Source organism: Pseudopodoces humilis, chromosome 9 (genome assembly GCF_049639895.1).
Source record: "Pseudopodoces humilis isolate 2021_Gansu_Grassland_sample_001 chromosome 9, ASM4963989v1, whole genome shotgun sequence".
Lineage (NCBI taxonomy): Eukaryota > Metazoa > Chordata > Aves > Passeriformes > Paridae > Pseudopodoces > Pseudopodoces humilis.
The window spans coordinates 23,042,002-23,064,239 of NC_142208.1; the positions used below are offsets into that span (position 1 = coordinate 23,042,002).

General features: G+C 44.1%; 1 protein-coding gene across 1 annotated transcript in view; it reads left to right on the forward strand.

The window, feature by feature from the left end:
• Nucleotides 1-2,636: 2,636 nt before the first annotated feature.
• The window catches only part of FBXW4 (F-box and WD repeat domain containing 4), a 60,496-nt gene continuing 40,894 nt past the window's right edge, over nucleotides 2,637-22,238 (forward strand). Inside the window, exons 1-5 of the mRNA XM_005520686.3 lie at nucleotides 2,637-3,000; nucleotides 14,132-14,227; nucleotides 16,868-17,053; nucleotides 18,196-18,328; nucleotides 20,817-20,911. Coding sequence (XP_005520743.1) covers nucleotides 2,750-3,000; nucleotides 14,132-14,227; nucleotides 16,868-17,053; nucleotides 18,196-18,328; nucleotides 20,817-20,911 — 761 coding nt within the window. The 5' untranslated portion in view covers nucleotides 2,637-2,749. The remainder of the gene's footprint in view (nucleotides 3,001-14,131; nucleotides 14,228-16,867; nucleotides 17,054-18,195; nucleotides 18,329-20,816; nucleotides 20,912-22,238) is intronic.

Below are 22,238 nucleotides of genomic sequence, written 5' to 3' on the forward strand. Positions count from 1 at the left end.
GTATCCCAGAGGGTCATACTGCACGTTATTTTGCACCCAGGCTCCTTCTGGTCTGCACCAAGCAGTTTTCCCTGATAAAGCAGCATAGCCACAGGCTGGAGACTGTCCACTGGAATTTGGGTGCCACACGGTGAGGGAGACACGTACTATGCACATGATGCCTCTGTAGAGTAAGAGAGCCTAAGACTGGAAGAGACCCCTTGGACTGTCTTGGTCTGATACCCTGGTATCCTAGGACTCTCCAGGTCAATTCCTGGTTAAGTTTTAGCAGCTGTGGTCAAGCCTGTCTGTCTCTCTCTATAGAAAAAACTCGAAACCAAACCAAACTGGTGTTGTTTTTTATAAATCCAGTAATGGTGAATCTACCATAAATCTTGGTAAGCTGTTTCAACAGTTGATTTTATTCACTACAAAAGCACACTTTATTCATGAATTTGCTTCCCATCACCTTCTGATCTTATCTCTTTGTCTGTTAAGCGGAAGATCCAGATTTTTCTTCCTGTTTCAGTGCTCATAAGGTACGGTCACCTCACACCTTCACCTTCTCCTTAGAAAGCTAAAAGAGATGGAGCTCTTTGGGTCTCACTACAAACATGTCTGACAGTCCTGTAATCATTTTTACTACTCTTTGAAACCCCTCTACTTTTTTAAACATCCTTCTTGAAGTGCTGTCTGGACAAATTATTTCCAAAACAGTCATAACAGAGTCAAAACCAGAGGTAAAAGAACTCCCAGCTTGTTTTTTTCCCAGGACAGCACTAGCCCTTTGGTCACAGCACTGCAGAAGGAGCTCACATTCAGCTGATTATTCATCTTAATGAAGTCTTTACGGAATTGCAGCTTTGCAGGATAGAGTTACATCCTTTCAGTGTGACCTACATTCTTTGTTCCTAGATGTGAGACTTTACATTTAGCTTGACTGAAATACATATGATGTGATTATGCCTAAATTTAACTTAGGGCTATGCAGCCATAAGCATCCTTCGCCCCTTGCCCCATGCTTTGTACCTCCTACAAAGCTTTGCTAAGAAGAATTTCAGATTTTTTTTCCGATTGTTAGTAAAAATATTAAATAGTATAGGGTACTTAAGCAGTCTCTGTGGGATCCTACTAAAGAAAGACCAACTTGATAATGTCTTTACAATAACAATTTCAGACAGAGAAGTGACTCAGCTTTTAATAATTTTAATGTTTCAGACAATATCATCACCTATTACATAAAGAACCGAGTTTCATATCATCAGAAAGATGTGAAATTGACATAAAACTGTGTTCACATAAAGTTTCCATAATCTTAAGCAAAATTTGTTGTATCACCTCCCTTTCAGCTGGCTACTTAAGTCCTGTACGAGATGTGCCGTTACTTCACCTGAGCTCAAACTCAGGTTGAGAAATTTTTAATTACTACAGACATCACTCCTTAAAAATGCTGACAAAAAATCTGCTTCCTTCTGAAACTTCCCTGACTTCCAGGTTATATTAAAACTCAGTGTAAATGGACAAGAGAGCTCCTTATCCAGCAGTTTTGAACCTCTAAATACAAGGCTTCCAAACCTGGTGATTTATAGGAATATTTGGGAGCTTGAGATTAGATAGAAAAGATGATCTTCTGAATAGGATGCAAGTACTGTCAAATGGCCTGTATGCTATGGTGACCTCATTATATGCTGAAATTTATTATCCTACTCCACCCTGCAAAATGAGATGTAGATTGTGGTGGCTAAGTGATACCTGTTCAAAGCATTCTAGGCAGACGATGAACTTCTTATAATTTATCTATTTTTTTTTACTCTGAGGGAGAAATTTCCCCAGCATTTCAGGCTTCTGTAGAGTGGAAAGTACTGTAAGAAAGAATAGCACAACACTAGACTCATATTTTCCTGCTCCACTGTCTGTGGAGAGCTACTTTGCCATTTTGGACCAGAAACCTTCTCCGTTGTCAGTACTCCAGGCTCCTGTGGATGGCAACAATGACTCAGTTATTATGAACTTCTTTCGAGGTGGTGTGCTTGTGTATGTGTACACACACATGTGAACTGTGAGCATTTTTCAGACCCCACTCTGTGGAGCTGTAGAGGAGAGAATGGACTGCAAGGAAGGGGGCTGGTGAAAAGCCAGCCCTAAATCCATTGTAGCAAGGCCTGCTCTTACGTGGGGAAGACCCTTTCTTTTACGTGTCACAGGAATTTGGGAGTGTTGAAAACTGCTGTGCAGCACCAGATGACCCCTGCTGTCACTTCGTCGGTGATAGGCACTCCTGACCCTGGTCAAGGATAATTAATGAGCATTAACCACCTTGCTGTTCACCTTCCTTTGCAGGGGTGCAGTATCTAGCTGGTGTTGCTTCAGATGATGAGGCAGATGTTCTGGTTACCTGGGATCACCATCCCCACTATTAATTGCTCAGGGTATTAATGAATACTAGAATCAGGCTACGTTGCTAATCCCAGAATGGAAGATACAGACCCGTGAGCCGGCCGTGGCGTGGCGAGGGGGTGCGGGGGAGGGCAAGTGGCACAGGGGGAGTCCCAGCGGCTCCCGTTAATGAATTAAAGCTGCTAACGAGGGTGGGCTCGGCGGCCCGTGCCCCCTCCGGTCCCGGCAGCCGCCTCCTCCCCCGGAGGGGGCAGTGACAGGCAGCGGCTCCTACCCCATGTGACTGGGGAGCGGCTGCCCCGTCCATGGCTTGGCCTCCCCCGGGCAGCAGCAGCTCCGGCTCCCGGGGAGGAGGGGCGGGAGCTGCTGCTCCATGGGGAGGAAAGGCAGCCCTCGATCCCCCCAGGCAGAGGGGGGATCCCGGGCCGCCTCCCCCCCCTCCCCGGTCTGGGCCTTACCTGAGGAGCTGCTGCTCCTCATCTGCTCCTACCTGGACGCGCAGGCCTTGGGCCGCCTGGCCCAGGTCTGCCGCCGCCTGCGCTTCCTCAGCAGCCGCGATGTCCTCTGGAGGCGCATAGCCCGCGGCTGCCTCAACTCCGGCTTCACCCAGCTCGGCACCGACCTGTAAGCGCGGCCTTCCCGGCGGAAGGGCGGGGGGACGGCGGCCGGGAAAGGCCGGGGATGACGCGGCCCAGCCGGTTGCCAGGGCCGCGCTGCGCTCCTGGCGTGGCCGCCGCTGGGCTGCGAGAGGCGGGGGACGCGGGGCCATTCCCGAAGCGCGGTTGCGCCGCCCTTTCCCTGCGCCAGGAGGGGCGGCAAGGGCACAGGAAGAGCCTCCCTGGGAGGGAGCGGCCGATGGCGCACCCCAGGGTGGCAGGGCCCAGCCCCGGCGCTGCCCAGCCCCGGCGCTGCCCAGAGGGGTTGGGGGAGGCGCCTGTTGTCCCCGCGGGGGAGCGGGCGGGGGCCTGGAGGGACGTCTCCCTGTTAGGCCCAGCGGGATCGCTGGAGCGTGAGGCCCTCTCCACATCTGGAGAACTCTGTCCAGTTCTGGCCTCCTCAGTACAAGAAAGACAAGGAGCTATGGGTGAGGGTCCAGTGGAGGCCACGAAGACTGATAAGGGGCCTGGAACATCTTCCCCGTAGGGAGAGACTGTGGGAGCCAGGCCTGTTCAGTCTAGAGATGACTGAGAAGGATCTCATCAATGCATTTAAGTATCTCAAAGGCAGATGCCAGCAACAGGATGAATAGCAATGTCCATAAACTAAAACAAACGAAGTTTCACCTCAGCATGAGGAGGAACTTTGTGCTGAGAGTGGCAAAGCACTGGAACAGGATGCCGAGGGAGGGCATGGGGTCTCCCTCTGTAGGCACTTAAAACCCACCTGGACTCATGTCAGTGTAACTTGCTCTAGGTCACCCTGCCTTGTCAGGGAGGTTGGACTAGATAATATCCAGAGGTCTTCTCCACCCCTAATAATTCTGTGATTTTGTGATCATCTTGGTCCCCAGACCCCTCCAAACACTGAGGCCTAGGGACTTCAGGCTAGGGGAGGTTGGAACACAGAGACAGAGCTGCTGTGTGCAGCTGGAGTAGATCCTGTATGCCCACATGCACTCCCCACTTCTGAGCACTGATCCCTGTCATGGTCTTGAAAACACCTCAGAGAAGAAGCTGCAAGGGAGCAAGGCCTGGGACGGCATCCTAGGAAAAGGCTGGAGAGTGGGCTTAGTGCATTCTTAGGTGAAACAGGTTTTGTAGGCCCCCAGGAACATGTGTCTTAGGTTCCCCGAGGAGCTTGCTGGTATAAATTATGATGGCTGGCACAGAGAAAGCGACTCCTGGACTTTTCATGGCTTCTAGGTTTTAAAGTTTTGTGAGTAAGAATTGTTTTAGGTTCTTTTCCTCTTTATTTTCCCCCCAGTTCAACAGCACAATGTAGGTTAGGAATAGGATCAGGCCCTCTAGGCTTTGCAGTGTGTATGACACCAGCATCTTTCTAGATAAAGTGCCTTTGGGGCTTGGGCCTTGGCAGTGGTTGGTGAGGATCCAGAGTTTGCCTTTCCTCTCTCAAATTTGGCTGTATACCAAATGCCACTTGGAGGCAACCTCACAAAGGGGGCTTTCCTTCATCATTTAAGGATCCTAAGAGAAGTTTGTATTCTTAGAATCTACGAATCCCTTCCTATGGCTTCTCTTTTACTGCCAGCATGGGTCTTGTTTGTCATTCAGTGACTCAGTATTGTTTCCATAAACACTGCAGTGACATGACTCAAAAGGAGGGATGGCAGGTTTTGACCCCATTTTGCTGTCTGATGTTGCTGTCTCATCAATGCATAGATTTTAGAGAAACAATTATGGCTTCTGCTGGAAGGAGCAGAAATTTGGTGGTGCTGAAAATCCTTGTGTTGGGTTTTCAGGCCAACACTTCAACCCACTCGGTGTTCACAGGTTGGAAGTTAAGCACCAAGAGTTTCCTTGGAAGTCAGCAGGAATAAGCACTGTGGAATGGCTGTGCGTTGGACTCTTGTCTACTGTGATATATGATTTTGTCTCCTGAGGAAATGAAGTTCTGTATTTTTCATTAAGAATAAGGTGATACTCTGCTCCTTCGGTTGCAGGAGGGATCAGGTGTACAGCAGAGCAGGTGCAGTGTGTGTAAGGACCACCACTTCCCCCTGCGGAGGAATGCAGGTCTATAAACAGCTACAGAAGAGATTTGCTAGGTCAGAGGGTTTCAGAGAAATGAAGGCTGCTTGAGTATCATGAACTCACAGGGATTTCAGTGCTGTTAGATTTGCTATGAACAGGGAACAGGGTTTTTTTTTCAGTAATTCTAGGATGTACTTTTGTGCTGTGTTCTATTTTCAAGTTTTCCTCAAATGACTCCAGTACTGAGAGGTGCTTTTAGCATTGGTCAGCACTTCCTTGGTCCTGGGGAGTTCAGTCATGGGTAACACACCAAGTTACATTACTAGTACATATGAAGAAACCTGGAGATATATCTGGAGGATGATTCCTTTAATTACTTTTAACATCATAGAAGGCTCAGACAGTCTGTAGTTCCTTGAAATAGCGTACCAAATCCTGTGGAATATACCTGAGAAACAAACACTTGTTTTCCCTGGGTGGAGACCCAACATCTGGGAGCAGTTGCAGGAGTTTTACTACAGTAGGGTAGACAGTTTGGCAACAGATAAAAGGCAAGTGCATATTGCAGAACCAGGAGGTCTGGATATCTGAACATCTGCAGAAAAAACAGTATGGCTGCATGCTTTGAGTTCTACAACTGTAAGATTTGTACTTAGCTGAAGAAGAGTTTAGTAGTCTCTTTGGCAGCTCAAGGGTTTTAACTAGCCATGTCTCTTCTGTAGCACTTGCTCCTTGTGCATGTCTCCAAGATCTAGAGCAATCTCCCAGATTGTTGCTCTTGCAATTGAGGGAGCAAGATTTGCACAGAGGTACTGTATTTTATTTGAGTAATCAGTACAAGGTGGAGAGGGACTTTAGGCAAGCTTCTGGGCACACCATCCTTCTTAATAGCAATTTTAAGTAGGAACCTGGTAGATTGCTCATTGAAAGTTAAATTGAGCTGAGTAGGTATTTAAGCTAAAATATTACTGTGTAAGTAGAATGGTGATGAAGATGATGGATAGCTGGACCTTCTTGATAACTGTGCTTTCTTAGCAATATGGAATAACTCTTGAGTTTGTCAAGCTTGGCTTTGACTCATTCAGGAGCTGCTGCTTCTGTTGCATGTTGTGGCTAATGTTGCATGAGGTGAATACTAGTTTTTATGCAATACTGTGTGCAATTGAGAAAGCAAAGGCTGGAACTGTTTATGGTTAATATGCTTAATGAAATAACATGCATGGTTCTCACATTAGATCTTAAACTGATGGTCCCTGGGAGGCTGGCATAAGTTAAAAAGTAGTCTAGGGAGTATTTACAGTTTAAAACAAAAATCCATCTCAGAATAGTTTGTTCATTTCTGCTGTTAAGTGGCTTTTGATAAGCCATCTGTTAATGCTTTGTAAATAGCAATAAATTTGAGCCTAAAGGAGATAGCTGTGAAACTTAACCCCTGCCCCCACTTTCCCATTTTTAAAAAGGTGATTAACTTGAAAATGACACTATTTCTTTTAAATGTTGTTTCTGTTGCATATATCTTCAAATAACTGTAACAAGGATCAGAAGGAACAAGCTTTATCTTGTATGTGAAAAAACTGTTTTCACAGTCAGCTTGCTTATAAAACTTCTTTTTGCCAAAATAGAGAAGAGGTACCATTGATAAGAAACTGGTTGCATACCCCTAGCTGTTAACAGCAGGGAGAAGAAAAACAGCAGTATATGTGAAAAATAAATAAATAAATAAATAAAAGAAATTAAAAATTGTCATCCTGGCTACATATTTTTAAAAATTAACAAATTTTAAAAATTGCCAGTACTTTTAAAAAGTTTTTTGGTTTTTTTTTTTTTAAATACTTCTAAAGGTTTTGGGGTTTTTTTAATTGGTTATCTGTGGACACATGCTTGTGCTTAAACAATATTAAATTAAGTTGCTAATGTCAAAGGAAGATGTGGACTTAAGCCCACACACTAGCTGTTATGCTAAAAGGCATATTCACAACATTGACAATCTCTCAGTTCTGTTAGATTCAGCCAAATGGGAGCCACAGATGTAAGCCAAGTTAAGTAAGGCATGGATTCAACTGTGCACTTGCAGGAGAAGAAAAGTTTCTTTTGAGGGATGTATCTGTACACTTAATTTTTTTGGCAGAGGGGAATCTCTAGGTTCATATCCACCAAGTCACTGTCTGGTAGGGATGGTAGGGGCTGACCTGGAAGAGTTCTTAAAGCACAGTCTCAGTGTTAAAAATGTACTGTTTCTTTGCTGAATCAGGAGTAACTAAGTGCTCAATGGAATATTGTGTCACTATTATGGAAGTACAGAGTGGCTTTAGGTGGATGTGCTTCTTGGCATCTGAACTGTGAATCTCTCCAAATTAGGTTGTCACTTTTTCTGTATAGACAAGTTAATTTTATGTATAGACCTGCTACAAGACCTTGTCTTGAGGATGGCAAAAAGAGAGTCCCTATGTTAAGATTTTTGCTTTACTCAGTCATAGGAGCAGTGAAATAAAAGAAAAGTTGACCCACATCTTCATGATGTAAGGTGAAAGGAGAATTTTTTGTTTCAAAAATGTGTGGCAGCATATCACAGGGAAGTTAAGTCTTAACAACACTTTCTGCAGCTGAACTGTAGCTGAGTAGTAACACAAAGCCTTTGGGGGGTTTTGGTGATATAGTGATATTACAGTTGTGTCCTGTAGTCTGTGTCTGTTTTGCCAGCTGTTGTACAGGCCCAGCAAGAGCAGTCTCTGCCCTGACGAGCTTGCTGCCTAAATAGCCAGGGTAAACAAGGGCTGGAGGGGAAGGAGAGGCAGGGAGATGTCAGCCAAGCTGCCCTCTGTGCAGCAGGTCAGTGTCAGAGCCAGGAATAGCAGAGGGTGCTTTAAGCCTTTATCCAGGGCCTGCTTGCTGGACCACCTTGGACTGGAGAAATTGGAGAGGCAAAGAGCTCATTGCAAGGTGATTCTTTATTTAAGGCATGGAAGAAAGGAATAAAGTTGCAGCTGGGCTAAACTTATTTCCTCTTTGTTACAAAGGAATTTTAGAGGGCAGCTTAAAAGTTGGAACCTAAATAGCTTGAAAGTTTGCTATTTGTAATGTATTAATAGATGTCAAAATATAGAAATGTTCCGCTGCATGTTTTCTCTTTCCCTGTCTCCTGTTCTGCCTTGCCCACTAGGATTGTGGTATATTCTCCATTTTAGAGAAGCAGATTCATTAATGGGCAGATTTATCATCTATGAGTATTTAAGAGCTTGTGTAAGCATTTTGCTAAGTTAATAAAAGCTGTGTTTTCTCCAGATCTTGGAAAATGTATACATCTACAGAAGCAGGAAATGGCCAATCTGTGCAAGTCAAATTCAAAATGCAAACTGCAGCAATCATAGGAGACCTCAGCCTTTACCACTGGAGGGGGAGGGAGTGTGAATGCTTGTAAAGCTGCTTCAGTTTCCTTCATCTTTTAAAACTTGTTTTAAAAGCAAAGTTTCATTACTTTAAGACTGAAATGAAGGAGGCAATGAACTGGTGCAGATGATGCAGAAGGGAATATCTGGGGAGGATATTGCAGTAACAGAAAAAGCTTGGAAGAGGGAATGCAGCTCTTGCTTTGTGCTGGAAAAGTCAGTGGTTTTTATAAACTGCTGTTACATTTATTCTTACTCTGTCTTAAACTGTTAGTGCTGAGCAGGACAGTTCTGCCAGGACAGCTCCACAGCATTGAAACTGCTGCTTTTTCTGGGAATGTGAAGTTGTTTGTAAGAGTTCTTTGAGGCCTGCCTATCCTTCCCTTAAGAACTTCACAAGTTCAAAGAGGAAGAAGAATTTTATGTAGTTCAGGGCTTAAAATATGTGTGCTTTGTTTGTTGCTGTTACCCCTGTTGGACTAGCTATGGGTTATTTCATTCTATCCAAGTACTACTCTGACAATCTGCTCTTTCAAATCAGAATACATGTGACACCTCTTCCACAGCTTCAGGTTTTCTCATAATCTTTCCAGGGCAGTGTATTTTTTGAGGAAGCCCAGATTTTGTCTCCAAAAACCCTACACAACTCCCTAAGAGAGTCTAAACCTTGCCTGGAGTTTCTAGCCAATATCCCATTGCAGTTACTTGTAAGGGAGAGGGCATCTGATGGCAGAGTGGCCTGGCTCATTCTTGGTGGTGATGGTTTTTTGGGAAGCCTTTGTGAAAGTGCGTGTCCTTGCTGTGTGCACAGAAATTTGTTTGCACCTCTGGGTATTATGACAGCCTCTGCCTTCTTCATGGGGTGACTTGTTCCAAAGATCTGTTTGGTGAAGCAGTTGACAGCCTGGTAACATCCGAGATGGCACAGATGCAGCAGAGGAAGCAGGGAGCAGTGAGGAGCAGTTGGCAGAGCTCTCGTCCATCTCGGAGTTATTTGAACCCAGGTCCTGTAGGGAGAGGGGAGCGCAGAGGACAGGGTGAACATGGCAGTAAGCTGAATAAGGGTCATGTGCTAAAGGAATTCAGTTGGAATTTTTGTCCTGGAAGAGACATTTTGGAAGCTAGCTGACTTGTTGAGGACAGCAACAGGGGCTCCTGACATAAATAGCTTTTCCTTCTCAGCTGGCTGTTGGTGGCCCATGACTTGTAGCTGCACTGAGACCCTGCCACTCAACAGGTGTGTCCTGACTACACAAATAAGCACAGTTGGTCCTTGTGTTAGCCAGCCTTGCCACAGGGCCAAGGTTGATGGTGGGGCTTAGCCACTGTGACCTGTTTGTTCTCTGTATGACCCTTCCAGTCAGGCCTCAGGCAGGCTGGTGACAGCTTTTAGGCAGACAGCAGATTTTGTCCACAGAAGACATTCAGTCTCAGCAGGTCTCTGCAGACTTGCATTTCCAGATGAGCTCTTCAGTACTTAAAATGTAGCAAAACATGAAGGACTTTGGTGGGTTAGGGTGCCCCATGCAGCTGGGAAAATACACAGTATGACATGTTGGTATTATCTTCTGTAACACGGTCTATGTTGTTGCAGGCACCAGTGTTTTGGCACGTGCTGAAATTGTAGTCAGGCAGCAGAAATCTCCCTGGGATGCAGTACAGCACAGAAGCTCTTGCTGTTGCAGAAATACCATTTCTGGAGGCAAGGGACTTTGGACAGGGAGAGGATCATTGAAGGCAAGATCTGTTGGAGGTGAAGCTTTAGGAAGTGATGTGCCCTGGCTGAGTCATTCTTTTGTTGCTTTCTTTTGGGACCCAGGCTAGCACCTGCCTTGGTACCTGAGGTCACCTGGGTCAGTGGTGCTGTGTGGGGACAGTTCCAGTCTCTTACTTCAGCAGCTGGAAAGTGGGCTCCAGAAGGAATATTACATTTCTTTTGGTAATTCTGCCAAGAAAGAGAGGAAATTCATAATTTGAGCAAAATACTTTTAGCTTTTTTTGTAGGGTGGAGAGAGGTAGGAAGGGGGAAATGAAAAATCCTTTATAATGGGTTGCTTGGGATGAGTTTTCTCTTGGAGCTCTCTCTCAGGCTGTAAGAAATGTTCACCTTCTCTTTCTTAGTATAACAAAGTCTTTGTAAACGGAGCCTCCATCAGGAGTGCATACAATTGAAAACATGCATTGGCTCAGATCATGTATTGCACTATGATTTGGAATCCTGATAGAGTGCTTTTTGGTGGTAGTTAGATAATAACAAAGACAGCCTTGTATGTCCTCAGTAATGTAACTTTATCAAATACTGATAATTGCCCTAGCATAGGTATAAGATGATGTACTCTAAAGGGCTTTAAGAACATTTTGCTTGAATTTCATTGTGTTTTCATAATCAGTGTTCACTGGATCCTTCATCCTGTGTTTTCTGTCATCCTTCTAGGATGCTGGACTGTACCTCTGTTGCTTTCTGATGCAGGCCTGTGTAGGTCCTGCTAAAAATAGCAGTCTTTCCCCAATGAGTCAGCCTTCAGCAGTCTTGAAGTTCACTGTTGGGTGGCTTCTCTGGGAGCACAAATACTAAGATCTTGATTTCACAGAATACTTAAGCATGTGCTGAATTTTAAGCATGTGGCTAAGTATTTTTCTGGATTGTATACTAAGAAAGATCAAGGTATTCGTTGGCCAGTGGATAGTGTTCCCTCCATAGCATTTTATATAGCAGTTGGCTTAATGAGGTGGTTTAATCTCCTGAATCTTTGGATGTTCAACACAGTTGCTGAAGTAAGAGGTACCTAGCTACCACTCAGTGCAGATGTGTGATGTCTGTTGGTTGCCTCAGGTCATCATGGAAAAATTCTTAACAGTTTGCAAGTGTAGGAAGTGTGTTGATCATGACTGAAACAGAATAGGCTATTGTAGGGGAGAAAAGGAGTTTTTTATCAAATTGCTACGTTTCTAAGATTTGAGAATTGTTCTTGTGTATTGCAGTGATACTCATCACATTTTTTGATGTATTCTATGAATTGCTCTGGGGGGGTGCTGTTGAGGAAGCAGATCAAACGATCAAATTGTGTCTCAGCACTTGATTCCATAACTGGGCTTGATTTAACTTCTGGCATAAGGCATCAAATGTCTCTGACCAATACTGCACTTCAATATTTACTGCCCCATAGTTGGCAAAGGGGAGGGATGTATCAGTCCAATTTCTACATCATCTCTCTCCATATGTTCTATCCCTTTTCTTGCATCTATTTTGAATAAATAAAATGTCTGCGATATAAAAGGAGGATACTTTTAAGACATGTTTAAATTAGCTGGATCCAGAGTTGCTATATGGAGGAGGAAGGCTGGATGAATAATATATCTATTAAGAACAAAAAAAAAGACAAAAGAACACCATCACCACCCCCCTCCCAAATCCCATCAGACCTCCCCCATATAGTCTCCCTACCCAACCCTCATCCCCTCCAGACAGGAACTGTTGATATGTGGGAAAGAACGAGGTGTCTGTTACAGGAGTAACTGCAATAGTGAACTGGGACTCTGGGCCGAGCCAACGTGTGACTATTTGGAACTTCCATTTTCAGCAGCAGGAGCGTCAAGGCCTGCTAGAAAAGGGATCTGCAGGGTAAGATGGAGGCTGCTTTTTTGACCTTGGAGTCACCTTTTCCAGAGCCTTGGAAATTACATCTAGTCTTAGTAGGGTTTATGCATTGAGCTCAGAATGTCTGGTGGGGCCAGCATGTGTTGGGAGGGGGATGTGGCTTGAGTGTGTTTTCCATCACTGTGCTAGCTGGTGACTTAAAATCTGTATGTGGGGAGAACTTGAACTGAGGGTTGAGTGTAGGGAGAAGAAGTGTTTTGGAATAATGAATGGAACTGGATATAGGCAGAGAGCCTGAACTCTGTCTGGGAGAGTAATAAGCAATGATGAGAGTGGACCCGACCTAACTTTTCAGTACTGTGCATTCCTCATCTCAGACACTATCTGGCCTCATGAGCTCTTGCAAGTGCTCCCTTTAAAAAAGGAATTCCTCTTCTTCCAGCCTAGCCTAACTCTATTTTGGGTTTGTTTGTTTGTTTTTAAATGGCTATGAAAAATAAAGAGCCTGTAGTTTTCTAAATTCAGTTTTAATTGGTGTGGCTCTACTGATCATAAACGTAAAGTTGCAGAGCTTTCTAGAGGATGAAAAGCTTTTCTGTGTGTGGTTTCTGTTTTTGTTTAAAATGGGTCGCATGCCCAGGAATGCAGTCAAATTATAATGGTGACTAAGTGCCGGAAAGCATAGAAAAGAGGAGGGAAGGGTGAGCAGAAAAAAAGGAGCCCTGAGGCTATGGAAGGAAGGCTGGGAAAATAAGAATCTGGCCAGACCCCAGGGCCAGGTTAGAGATTCCTACACCCATTAACAACCACAGGAGATGTTTATTTACAGGGAGCTAATCTTTGTTTTAAAAATGACAGAGTACCCAAAAATGCTACTTTTGAGAAGTGGATTGGAGAGACTTTAGGGATGGGAGGAGGAAACTGATTCTGATGAGGCACCAGTTCCCATCTCTCAAGGATCTTCCCTTCTCCCTGTGCATCTGGGTGTGTTGGCTGTTGAGAAATGCATGAATGCATGAAAATGGGATAAACTCTTGTAGTCTAGTAAGTGGTTCATAACCCCTAGTTACAAAGGACAACTTCTAGAGTTTCTTCTTGTTTGTAATTTTCTGATCTTTTCTATCTAAGCAGCTCCAGCAAGGAAATTGAATAATTAAATTTATTATATGAGAAAGATGGGAGCTAAAGCTGCCTTTTCCCCTGTCTTTAATCAGTTCTGGATCATGAAAATAAAACAGGTGTTGCACAGCTGCTTGAACTGGGTATATTCATGCAGACTCTAAGGAGACCTTGGTCCCCCGTCTCTGTGGTACCTACTTTTTGTCACATCTTAAAGAGTGTTGATCTTGGTTTGTCTCAGCTCATTACAATAACTTTGATTTGTAATCCAGCAACAGCTATATGAGCTATAGTTTCTCTTTTAGTAGCTTTGTATGACTGTAAAGAGAATTTTCCAGCAATATGCTGGAATTCTCTATCCTTTGGTGAGATGCTGTAAAGGATGTTTTTTTTGGGGGTGTGTGTGCATTGGGTAGTTTATACACATGAATGTATTTTATTTTTAGTTTAACACATCTTGATTTCTGATTATCTGTATGTGATTATCAGACAGGTGAGACTCTGGAGTAGTTTCTTTACTAGTCCTTCTGGATAGACACTCTCTGACTTCTCATTTCAGTGTTCTCCTGACTAGTGTTTGCTCCATCTGTTCTTGTGTGGTGTTGTCCTTGTCTTAAATTGCTCTTGTCAGTCTCTATTAAAAGGGTGATGTCCTATATCTCTGGTTCTTCTGGTGGTTTCTTTCTGTATCATCTTGTTTGGATTACATTTTGTCTGAACCTGTGCTGCATTCAGTATACTTGGTCAAGTCTTGATCATATTAAAGGTTTATGATCATCAGGGGTGGCTTTCTTTGCTGGTAATCTCCCACTCTTGTCAGTGTTCCTCTCTTGTCAGCTCTCACGAACATGCTCACTGTAGTGTGTTTCTGGAACCATCAGTGTGTGTCAGTTCCTCATTGTTGAACCAGGGTGAGAGTGTACCTGTGGCCATCTTGAGTGCATTTGTTGTCCAGAAGGCATCAGCCCTGGTTGCTAATCTCATCTCTCCTCTGTCTGCAGAGCTGCTGGCATTCCAGTGAAGGAAAGGGTGAAAGTATCTCAGAACTGGAGGCACGGACGCTGCCGAAGGGAGACAATCCTGAAATGGAAACGCAAGCAAGTGGCTTCTTTCTCTTCTTCTTTGTTATGTGACAACTGCTGTGGGGCCTTGGGTTTGTGCCTTTGCCCTGAAATGAGATGTTTCCTGCTCCTTGTGCTCCATAGGGTCTTAAGAGTGATTGTTGCTGGCTTATTTTGGCTGTTGCTGGTTAGCCGGGTGTGGGGTAACTGGAGTTGCTGCCTTGCCCTAGGGATTCATGCTGAGTGTCAGGAGTTTCTTTCTTAATAATTTGAATTTGTCTTTGTTCTGATCTGTACAGTTCTAGTCACAGTTATCAACCTTTAGTATGGATTTCAAACTGTTGCCTCCCTGTCTACTGCTTGTATACCATAAGCTCTCTCACAAAGAGCTCACCTTGATCCCAGATGTGTACTTAGGTGTCCCCTCAAAATGCTTTGTGTGTCTCCTGTGGTTTAATCCTGGACCCTGATTTGGATGTACAAATCTAAAATGCTAATTGCCATTCATCTGCTTTTTGCTCCTTCATTCTCATGCTTCTCTCCTTCACTTAAAAAAAAAAAGGATATTTGACATTAGTGATAGGAGCTTGTTGTTAAATTCTTGTTTGTAAAGGTGTACTTGTGTACTTGGCTTTCAAAGCAAAGCATAAGATAGGTCTCTTGTCTGAGCATTACATGTAAATTTTCAGCCTTCACATCATCAGATGAAGGAAAGACTACGGTTTGTTAGCTGCTGAAGAACAGGGACCTTCTACTGAGCTTTCATGCCTTTTTGTGCTGTGTAGATTGAAGTGCTGGATAATGTGCCACTTCTTGTCTAAAGTCCTGGGAACAGCTGTAATGAGCAGAGAGGATTTTGGTGCAGGTTGTATACCTGCCTTTGAAGTGCTTGCAACCATCTGTGAAGACAGGCTCTGTGGATATTAGAGATCATTACTAAACTAGCTTCCCAAGTGAAAAGGCAAGGACTGATTTAATGAGGCCACCATCCAAATGGCATCCCCTAATTTTCATTTATCCTGCTTCAGATTTGTTACTTCTCCTTATGAAAAAGCTGTAGAAAAAGTAAAAAGCTAAACTTTTGCAAAAGGAGAGCCACAGAACCTGGCTGTAGTCTAGGTAAGCTGGATATTCACTTGCTTTTAGAGGACTGTGTAGGAGTGGAGAAAGGAAGGGGAAATCAAAGCCTGCCTAAACCCAAAGCTTCTGCTCTAAAGATGCCTCTTACTTTTTCCATGTATATGATCAAGTCCCAGATGAATATTGTAAACTCAACTGCTTTGTCCATGTGATTAAAAGCCTGTTACTGGAGATGAATACAAGCAAGCAAGAACCTTCTGTCTAATGAGCAGTCTTGTCCTCTTGCTTGTTTCTAGTTGTTCATTGTGATGTTACGAGGTACAACTGTGTGTAATGACTCTGATGACACAGAAAATCATGACCTCTGAGATTAAATGATCTGAAAAAAAGAGGGAGACAGGTTTTTATGAGAAGCCCCACTGCTTTCAAAGCCGTTTGTTCCTGAATAGTTTGAAAACTGAAAGGCTGTTCTATAGAAAGGCTCTGGATTTGCTCGGTGTTTCCAGGGACATTGGTGCACTCGGCAATGACTGCAGAGCAGAGACAATTTCACATATCCATGCCCCATAGGACATGAGTCCCATGTGTTCTTGTATCTGGCCTTGCTATATCCAGAAATCTATACCAGAAATCTTATTTGCTGATTCTCTGTTGGCTATGCAAAAGCAAAATCTTGAGCAAAGATCTCACTGCCTAAGTGTGTATTGTAGCCTATTTTATTCTGTATTTTGGTTTCGTTTCAAGAATTAATAAACTTCTTGACATGGCAGACTTGATTCAGATATCACTTGAATGTATTCTCCTCTTCTTGGTCTCCCAGAAAGTAAAGCATATTTTCCATATATAACATCAATCTTCAAAATACTTTGGGATTGTTTTTTTTGGCTCCACTGCTCTTGGCCTGGAACCTGTCCATACAAACCTGCCACTGTCCCACATAAAGCATTGGGCAGAAAGGCTGTATGGGCTCTTCTAAAAGATGGGCAAGAAAAATCAAGAACTTGCTCTACAGCTTACGGCTCAGCAGGGGAAGAGGTGTGAGTATGGAAAAATAGCTCCTCTGTATGATGAGCATAAAGTTCTTGGGTAGCCTCAGAGTGCAGGAGGCAAGTGACTTTCTGTCTGTAGGAAGATCTGTGGTATTTTGGTGACATGCTCCCTTGCGTAGAGGTGTGTGGAACAGAGAAATGCTTGGCATAGCTCACCAACACCACAGTCTAGTTTCTTAAAAAGTACAGAGCTCATATGCAGGTTCAGGGGCCCTTAAGTATTTCCTATCTATGCTTACTAGACTTTTGGCCATCTTCTCTTTTGGAGATTCCATGCTTCCTTTTCCTCAGCTCTTGGTTAGAAAAATGTCAGCAATGTAATCTGCTTTTTATGTTGCTAGAGAAGCCTCACTTGTAGCTGTGCTGCTATATTAAGCCCTGCTTTTGCATGTGACCTTGCTGCTCCAACTTCACATTTGTTGAGCAGGCATTTGTTTTTGTTGATACGTTTGCATATGGATTTTTTTTTCTTTTTCTGTGTGAGGTGATTTTGTTTCATTTTCTTCTCCCCACTCCTGCATGCCCCCAACCTGCTGTCTGTTTGCAGTTTGATGCCCTGGATGGAGCTGGATGGCGAATATCTCTACCTGTCTCAAGCAGAGAACATCCAGGCCTATCACCTCTGTGCAGAAGGGACAGGTTTGCAGTGTCACCCTCAAGCCATCTTCTCTGGCCACCAGGAGGACGTGTGTCGTTTTGTTCTTGTCAACTCACACATTGTCAGTGGAGGGGGGTAAGTTGAGTGAATGAAGCAGCCCAAGGGTTTTGCCACTGAAGTTGGAAAGAGTCTGTGTAACGCCAGCCCCAGAGTAGAGGGGCTGGCTACAGTTTTGCTACAGTATCCTCATGCTTGGCTGTGGTCAGCTGCTGCCCTTTCCTCTCTTATAATTTTGCTTCTGGCCTGCAAAAGCATCTCCTGCAGCAGTGAAGGAACCGAGTCTCATACTATTGACCTTGAAAGTGTTCTTTGCTCTTGTAAACTTGTGTTGATGTCTACAGGATTGTTGAATTGGGATTGACTAATCAGGCAAACCTGCAAGTTTAATTTCTTTCCCTGGTTAGAGCCAGGGTAGCTAGACTGTTATAATAATCAGTACTGCTGGTTAGCTGGGACTGCAGTGTGTTTTTATTAGAACCACTGATACAATTGTGGAGAGGGGAAAAACTGCCAAGCCTTCGAGTACACACACACACACACACACTTCTCCAATTAATTTTGCATTGTCTGGCCTTTTAAAGTTACAGTGACAGGACTTTCCTGAATAGATAAAACTTTAAAAATATACACAACAGTTAAGCACAGAATTGGGAGAGACAACCATGGCTGTGTGCCCGGAGTATCTGAGTTCCTTGTGAACTCTAGACCAAAATTCAGGTGAAAATGAAGGCTTGCATTTAAAATTCCAGTAACTGTCTTGGTTGAAAAAGGTCTAAATGTCTGTGTAGTTAATTCAAAGCACAGCACCCTGCACAGCTACTCTGAAATTAATGAAAAGCTGAGGCTTGGACATGGGTGGGAATGTCCTCTCACTTGTTCCCTTACTCCAGCCATTCAGCATACAGACAGGATTCTGGCAAGCTCAAAGCAGTAGGAGGAGGAATGGCTGCTTTGCTACAGTTTCTGCAGCTTAGCACAAAGTGAAGGGTGAAAAGACAGCCAGGAAAATTTTCATGTGCATCAGATCAGGCTTTAACTGGCCAGATGTGGAATTGCAAGAGATCAGTTCATGTGTGAAGAGTGGAGAGTTAATAATGCTGCATGAATTTCAGCCCCTGCCAGAGACCAGTCCTGGTCTTTTTGTAGCACTCCAAAGCATTAGTGGAAGGTGCATGTCCAAGGGATACAGATTCCCTGCCTGTGGATTTGTTTTTCAGAGATGGAAGTATTGTCCTTCACAAGATCCATGGCTCCTACAGTGTCAAGTTCTCTGCACATGAGCAGGAGGTGAACTGTGTGGACTTCCAAGGTGGTCTCATTGTCAGCGGCTCCCGGGACCGAACAGCGAAGGTGAGCAGGGAATGTTTCAGCAGCTGCAGGTGCTGCTGTAGAGGTGACTTCAGAGGTCTTGTGCCATTAATATTTAAGTGTCAGCAGAACTGTTGTGAGCCCTGTACTCCTTGCAGGAGGAATGCTGACTATCTTGGCTCATGTCTCTGAAAAGATGCTTGCTCTGCCAAGCTTGTTAGAAAGAGATTTGGCAGTAATTTACAGCATCAGCTGCTTGCTTATACTTGGAAGTGCAGAAGGCAGCAGCTGATATTTTGCTTCTTTTCCTGTATATCTATCTATGTTGTAGTGTAGATGAATGCCAGTTAGTGTGAAATTGACTGTATGGATCTCAGACCCATCCTTGTTTTATGATTTAACATTGCAATGTGATTTAACATGCTCTCTGTTATATATTCAATCTCTGTAAGGGTTAGGATGATGTCTTTTCTTAGACATGGTTATTTACTAATTTTGTGGTTTATTTATTTGTGTGGAGGTTTTTTTTTTCCTTTTTTTTTTCCAATGGTTTTTGGTTTGCAAACCAGGAATGAAGTTAGACTATGAGTACTGTTTGCTCCCATTTTTCTCTTGCAGCTGGCATCAATGGGTCCTATCACGTAATTTCTGACTATTTCTTTTTGGGGCAGGACCTTGTTGATTTTTGTCCTTCTGGATCTAGTTGACAATGCTTTGTTCCTGTTTGGACCTGAAGAGTTGTTCCTCTGAACTGTAACCAGCTCTGTTTGATCAGTTTAGGAAGCTCTACACAGATGTTTCACCCTTATCCTGTTAGCATGATGCAGTATGTGTAGAATCTTCACAACCACTTGTTTCATTGTTTGAAGTGGTTGCTGTATGTTAAATGTTATATGTTGGCTTTTGCTCTGGGTAGGCTGATAGACATTCTTGGTTCCTGATTTATATCACAGAGCATTCATGGAGTGTAGTGGGTAAGAGGAAAACCAGCTAATTTCTGTTTATCAAGAGGGGACATTGAAGCAAGGAAAGACTTAAATATCTCTTCCAAGGATTTACAGAAAGTGTGTGAAAGAGCATGACCTGATTTATTTTTGTTGGTCCCTTTGTACAGATGTACTTGAGTAAAATCACTTCCAAGTAAAGCAAGCAATGTTCAGATGCAAAAAGCAATTTTGGGGTTGCTGTTTGCTTCCTGGGAGCAAGACCTTGATGCTGCTTTGTCTCCTGCTTTAGCGATGCTGCTCCTCTCTGGTCTGTGGATCCTCTTTTCTGGGAGAGTGCCTTCTTGCTACTTCTCTGACAGCTGGAGGACAGACATCCCCGACCTTGAGAACAAATTCCTGAAGCCCAGAGGGGAATTTCAAGCTGTTTTTCTTAGAGCTAGTGTGAGATCTTGCCCACCCAGTGCTCCCCACAGCATATACTCTGGGGATGCTCACCTCTTATTTTTTATCATCTCTTTTGTAGGCTGTCTTGTTTGCCTGAATGAGACTCTTGGAGGGTGGAAGGGAATCCCTACCAACCTTTTAAAAGGGGCTCTAAGCTATTGAGGGCTCTGCTGAGTGTTGATTAGGACTAAGCCCTGAAGAGCTGCTAATGTACATTCCTGTGTGATAGGCAGCAGATAGTGTGCTCTGAGCAATATTTTTAACCTGTAGGAGATAGGGATGCCTTAAAGGAGTTAAGCTTTTCTGCTGCTTTTGCTGACACTAGGTGCTAAATTCCCCGCTGACAAGAATAGCCTGCAATCCTGGGCATTATCAACAAACAAACAAATAGGGCACTCCACGCTTTGAAGTCTTGAAGCAAAACATTGGGGGTTGGTTACAGACAACTGGGAGGCTTGTGTCCTGTGGACCAGGAATGATGGCAAGGTGGAGAAAATGAGGGCCACTAGCAGAGGCCCCAGCAAGAATTTTGGGGCCTTTATTATGGCCCAGAAACAAAGGGGTGAACTGGTGGAAGGAGATGTGCATGTTTGCACTGTTGGGGGAGGAAAGGAGTTCTCTCGTTGTCAGTGAGCAAGGGCAGCCACTTTGAAAACAGCCTGGAGTACACTTGAAAAACTTGGTCTAAAGGGGGGATCTTATAAAAGATTATTTTATAGGCTGGTGAATGATTAACTTCATAGTTAATATTAATAGAAATTTTTCAAGGATGCTACTAAGTCTTCCCACACTGTTCAAGAGAACATATTTCAACAAATCCTAGTTGTCATTTATTTAACTACAGAATCTGAGCAGTTAGTGTTGAGTGCTGCCCTTAGAGAGCAAGTGGTGATGGGGGTGCTCTCTCTGTTACCAGTGAGGTGGAAGGCCATAAGCTGAATCTTTGTGTGACTACAAGTACTTGTTTCTGCCAGCAATTGAAGCTTCTGCTCTCCCAAAATAAGTAACTGGAATTCAGGGAGAGTGTCTCTGGGAAGGTAAGCATGGCAGTTTGGGCAGCTCTTCTAGCACGTTAGCAGCATGCATCCTGCGTTCTGCAATTTTGGGTGATGTGGCATAACATGCATCTCTCTCTTTAGGTTTGGTCCCTGTCCGCAGGCAGAGTTGGTCAGTGTCTACATACAGTACAGACAGAGGATCGAGTGTGGTCCATTGCTATCAGCCCATTATTAAGGTAACAGATCTCTTTATTCCCAATTTTCTGCAGAGAAGTAAAGGAGTTGGATAGGCTGTGTGTCCACACACACAGCCTCAATGTGACAGTTCAGGGACTTGATTTGTGTGGAGGCTGATCAGGTGCTTCTGCCTGCAGCAGGAGCTCAGGGAAGAGCATGTGGTCTTTATTTCCTGTACCAGCAGAGTGATCCCCTCATAAAGAGGCTGTGAAGGTGGGCCTGGGTTCATCTTAGTGCCTCAGGTGGAACCTGTTTGTTCTTTCTTGACGAAGGATTGCTGACTTGCTAATTAGAAACAGTGACCTGGATCCTCTTGAGATTTTCTGTGGTGAAAAGATGCCAACTTGTATTCTCATTCTCTGGCAGAAGAGATGCTGAGCAAAAAGGTCCCTGCTTGAGAGCTGCATGCAGTGGTTAGAACTCAGGTTTTTTTGAACATGTTGAAAAGATGATGTGGAGTTCAGGGATGTGGTTTTCCAGCCTTGCCTGTAGCTCTGTGCTTCTAGTGCAGGCATAATGCTACAAGTACAGCTTCAGCATGGGAGACAAGGGCAGTACATACACCAGTGTCTTCCAGGGTGTTCTTTGAAGTGCTCCTTTTCTTGAGGAAGAGAAAATATGAGAAATTCTCACTGTTAAAATCTTAAACCAACCAGCAATGATCTGTCTCTTTGGTTCCCTGTTAAACTGGTCTGCGTGCAAGAGAGGTTCTTCCTCAGCATACCTCAAGGAAGAGGGGAGGAAAAGCTGCTATTGCTGCTCATGTGATGTCTGCAACTACTGAATTTTAGGCTTGTGCAAAACCAAAATACTGTCCACAACTGCTGTCTTTGTTTGATTTCCAAGCTTGTTTTGCAGGCAGCAGAAACTTTGTGGTACAGAGCTAATGGCTTTATCAGGAAAACGACACTCCAGGCTTGCTATGATTTTGCTGTTGCCTTGTTCCTTTGCTTTGAGTGTTTGAGACAATTAGTGTTTTGAAGAAGTGCCACGTGCGTTAGTGCTGCTGCAAGATGTGAGATAGAAGCCCTTTGCTGTCTTCTGTGCTGCAATGGTCCCTTTCCTGTCAGACAGGCTCTGGCTCGGTCACCGTGGCTGGTTAGAGGCCGGTGGCATTCTGCTTCCTACTCCCTAAGTGATGACCTACTGCCGTGGCCTCTTGTCAGGACAGTGTTCCTCTCCCTGGTGTGCATGCTTGTGCACACTCTCTGTCACAATATTTACCCTCATTCTCCCCACCCCACCCTTTCCTCCCTGCAGGGTGGTAAATTGGAGGTGGTGGAGCAGCTACCCCATGAACAAGTGGGCTTAAATTGTGCACTCTCA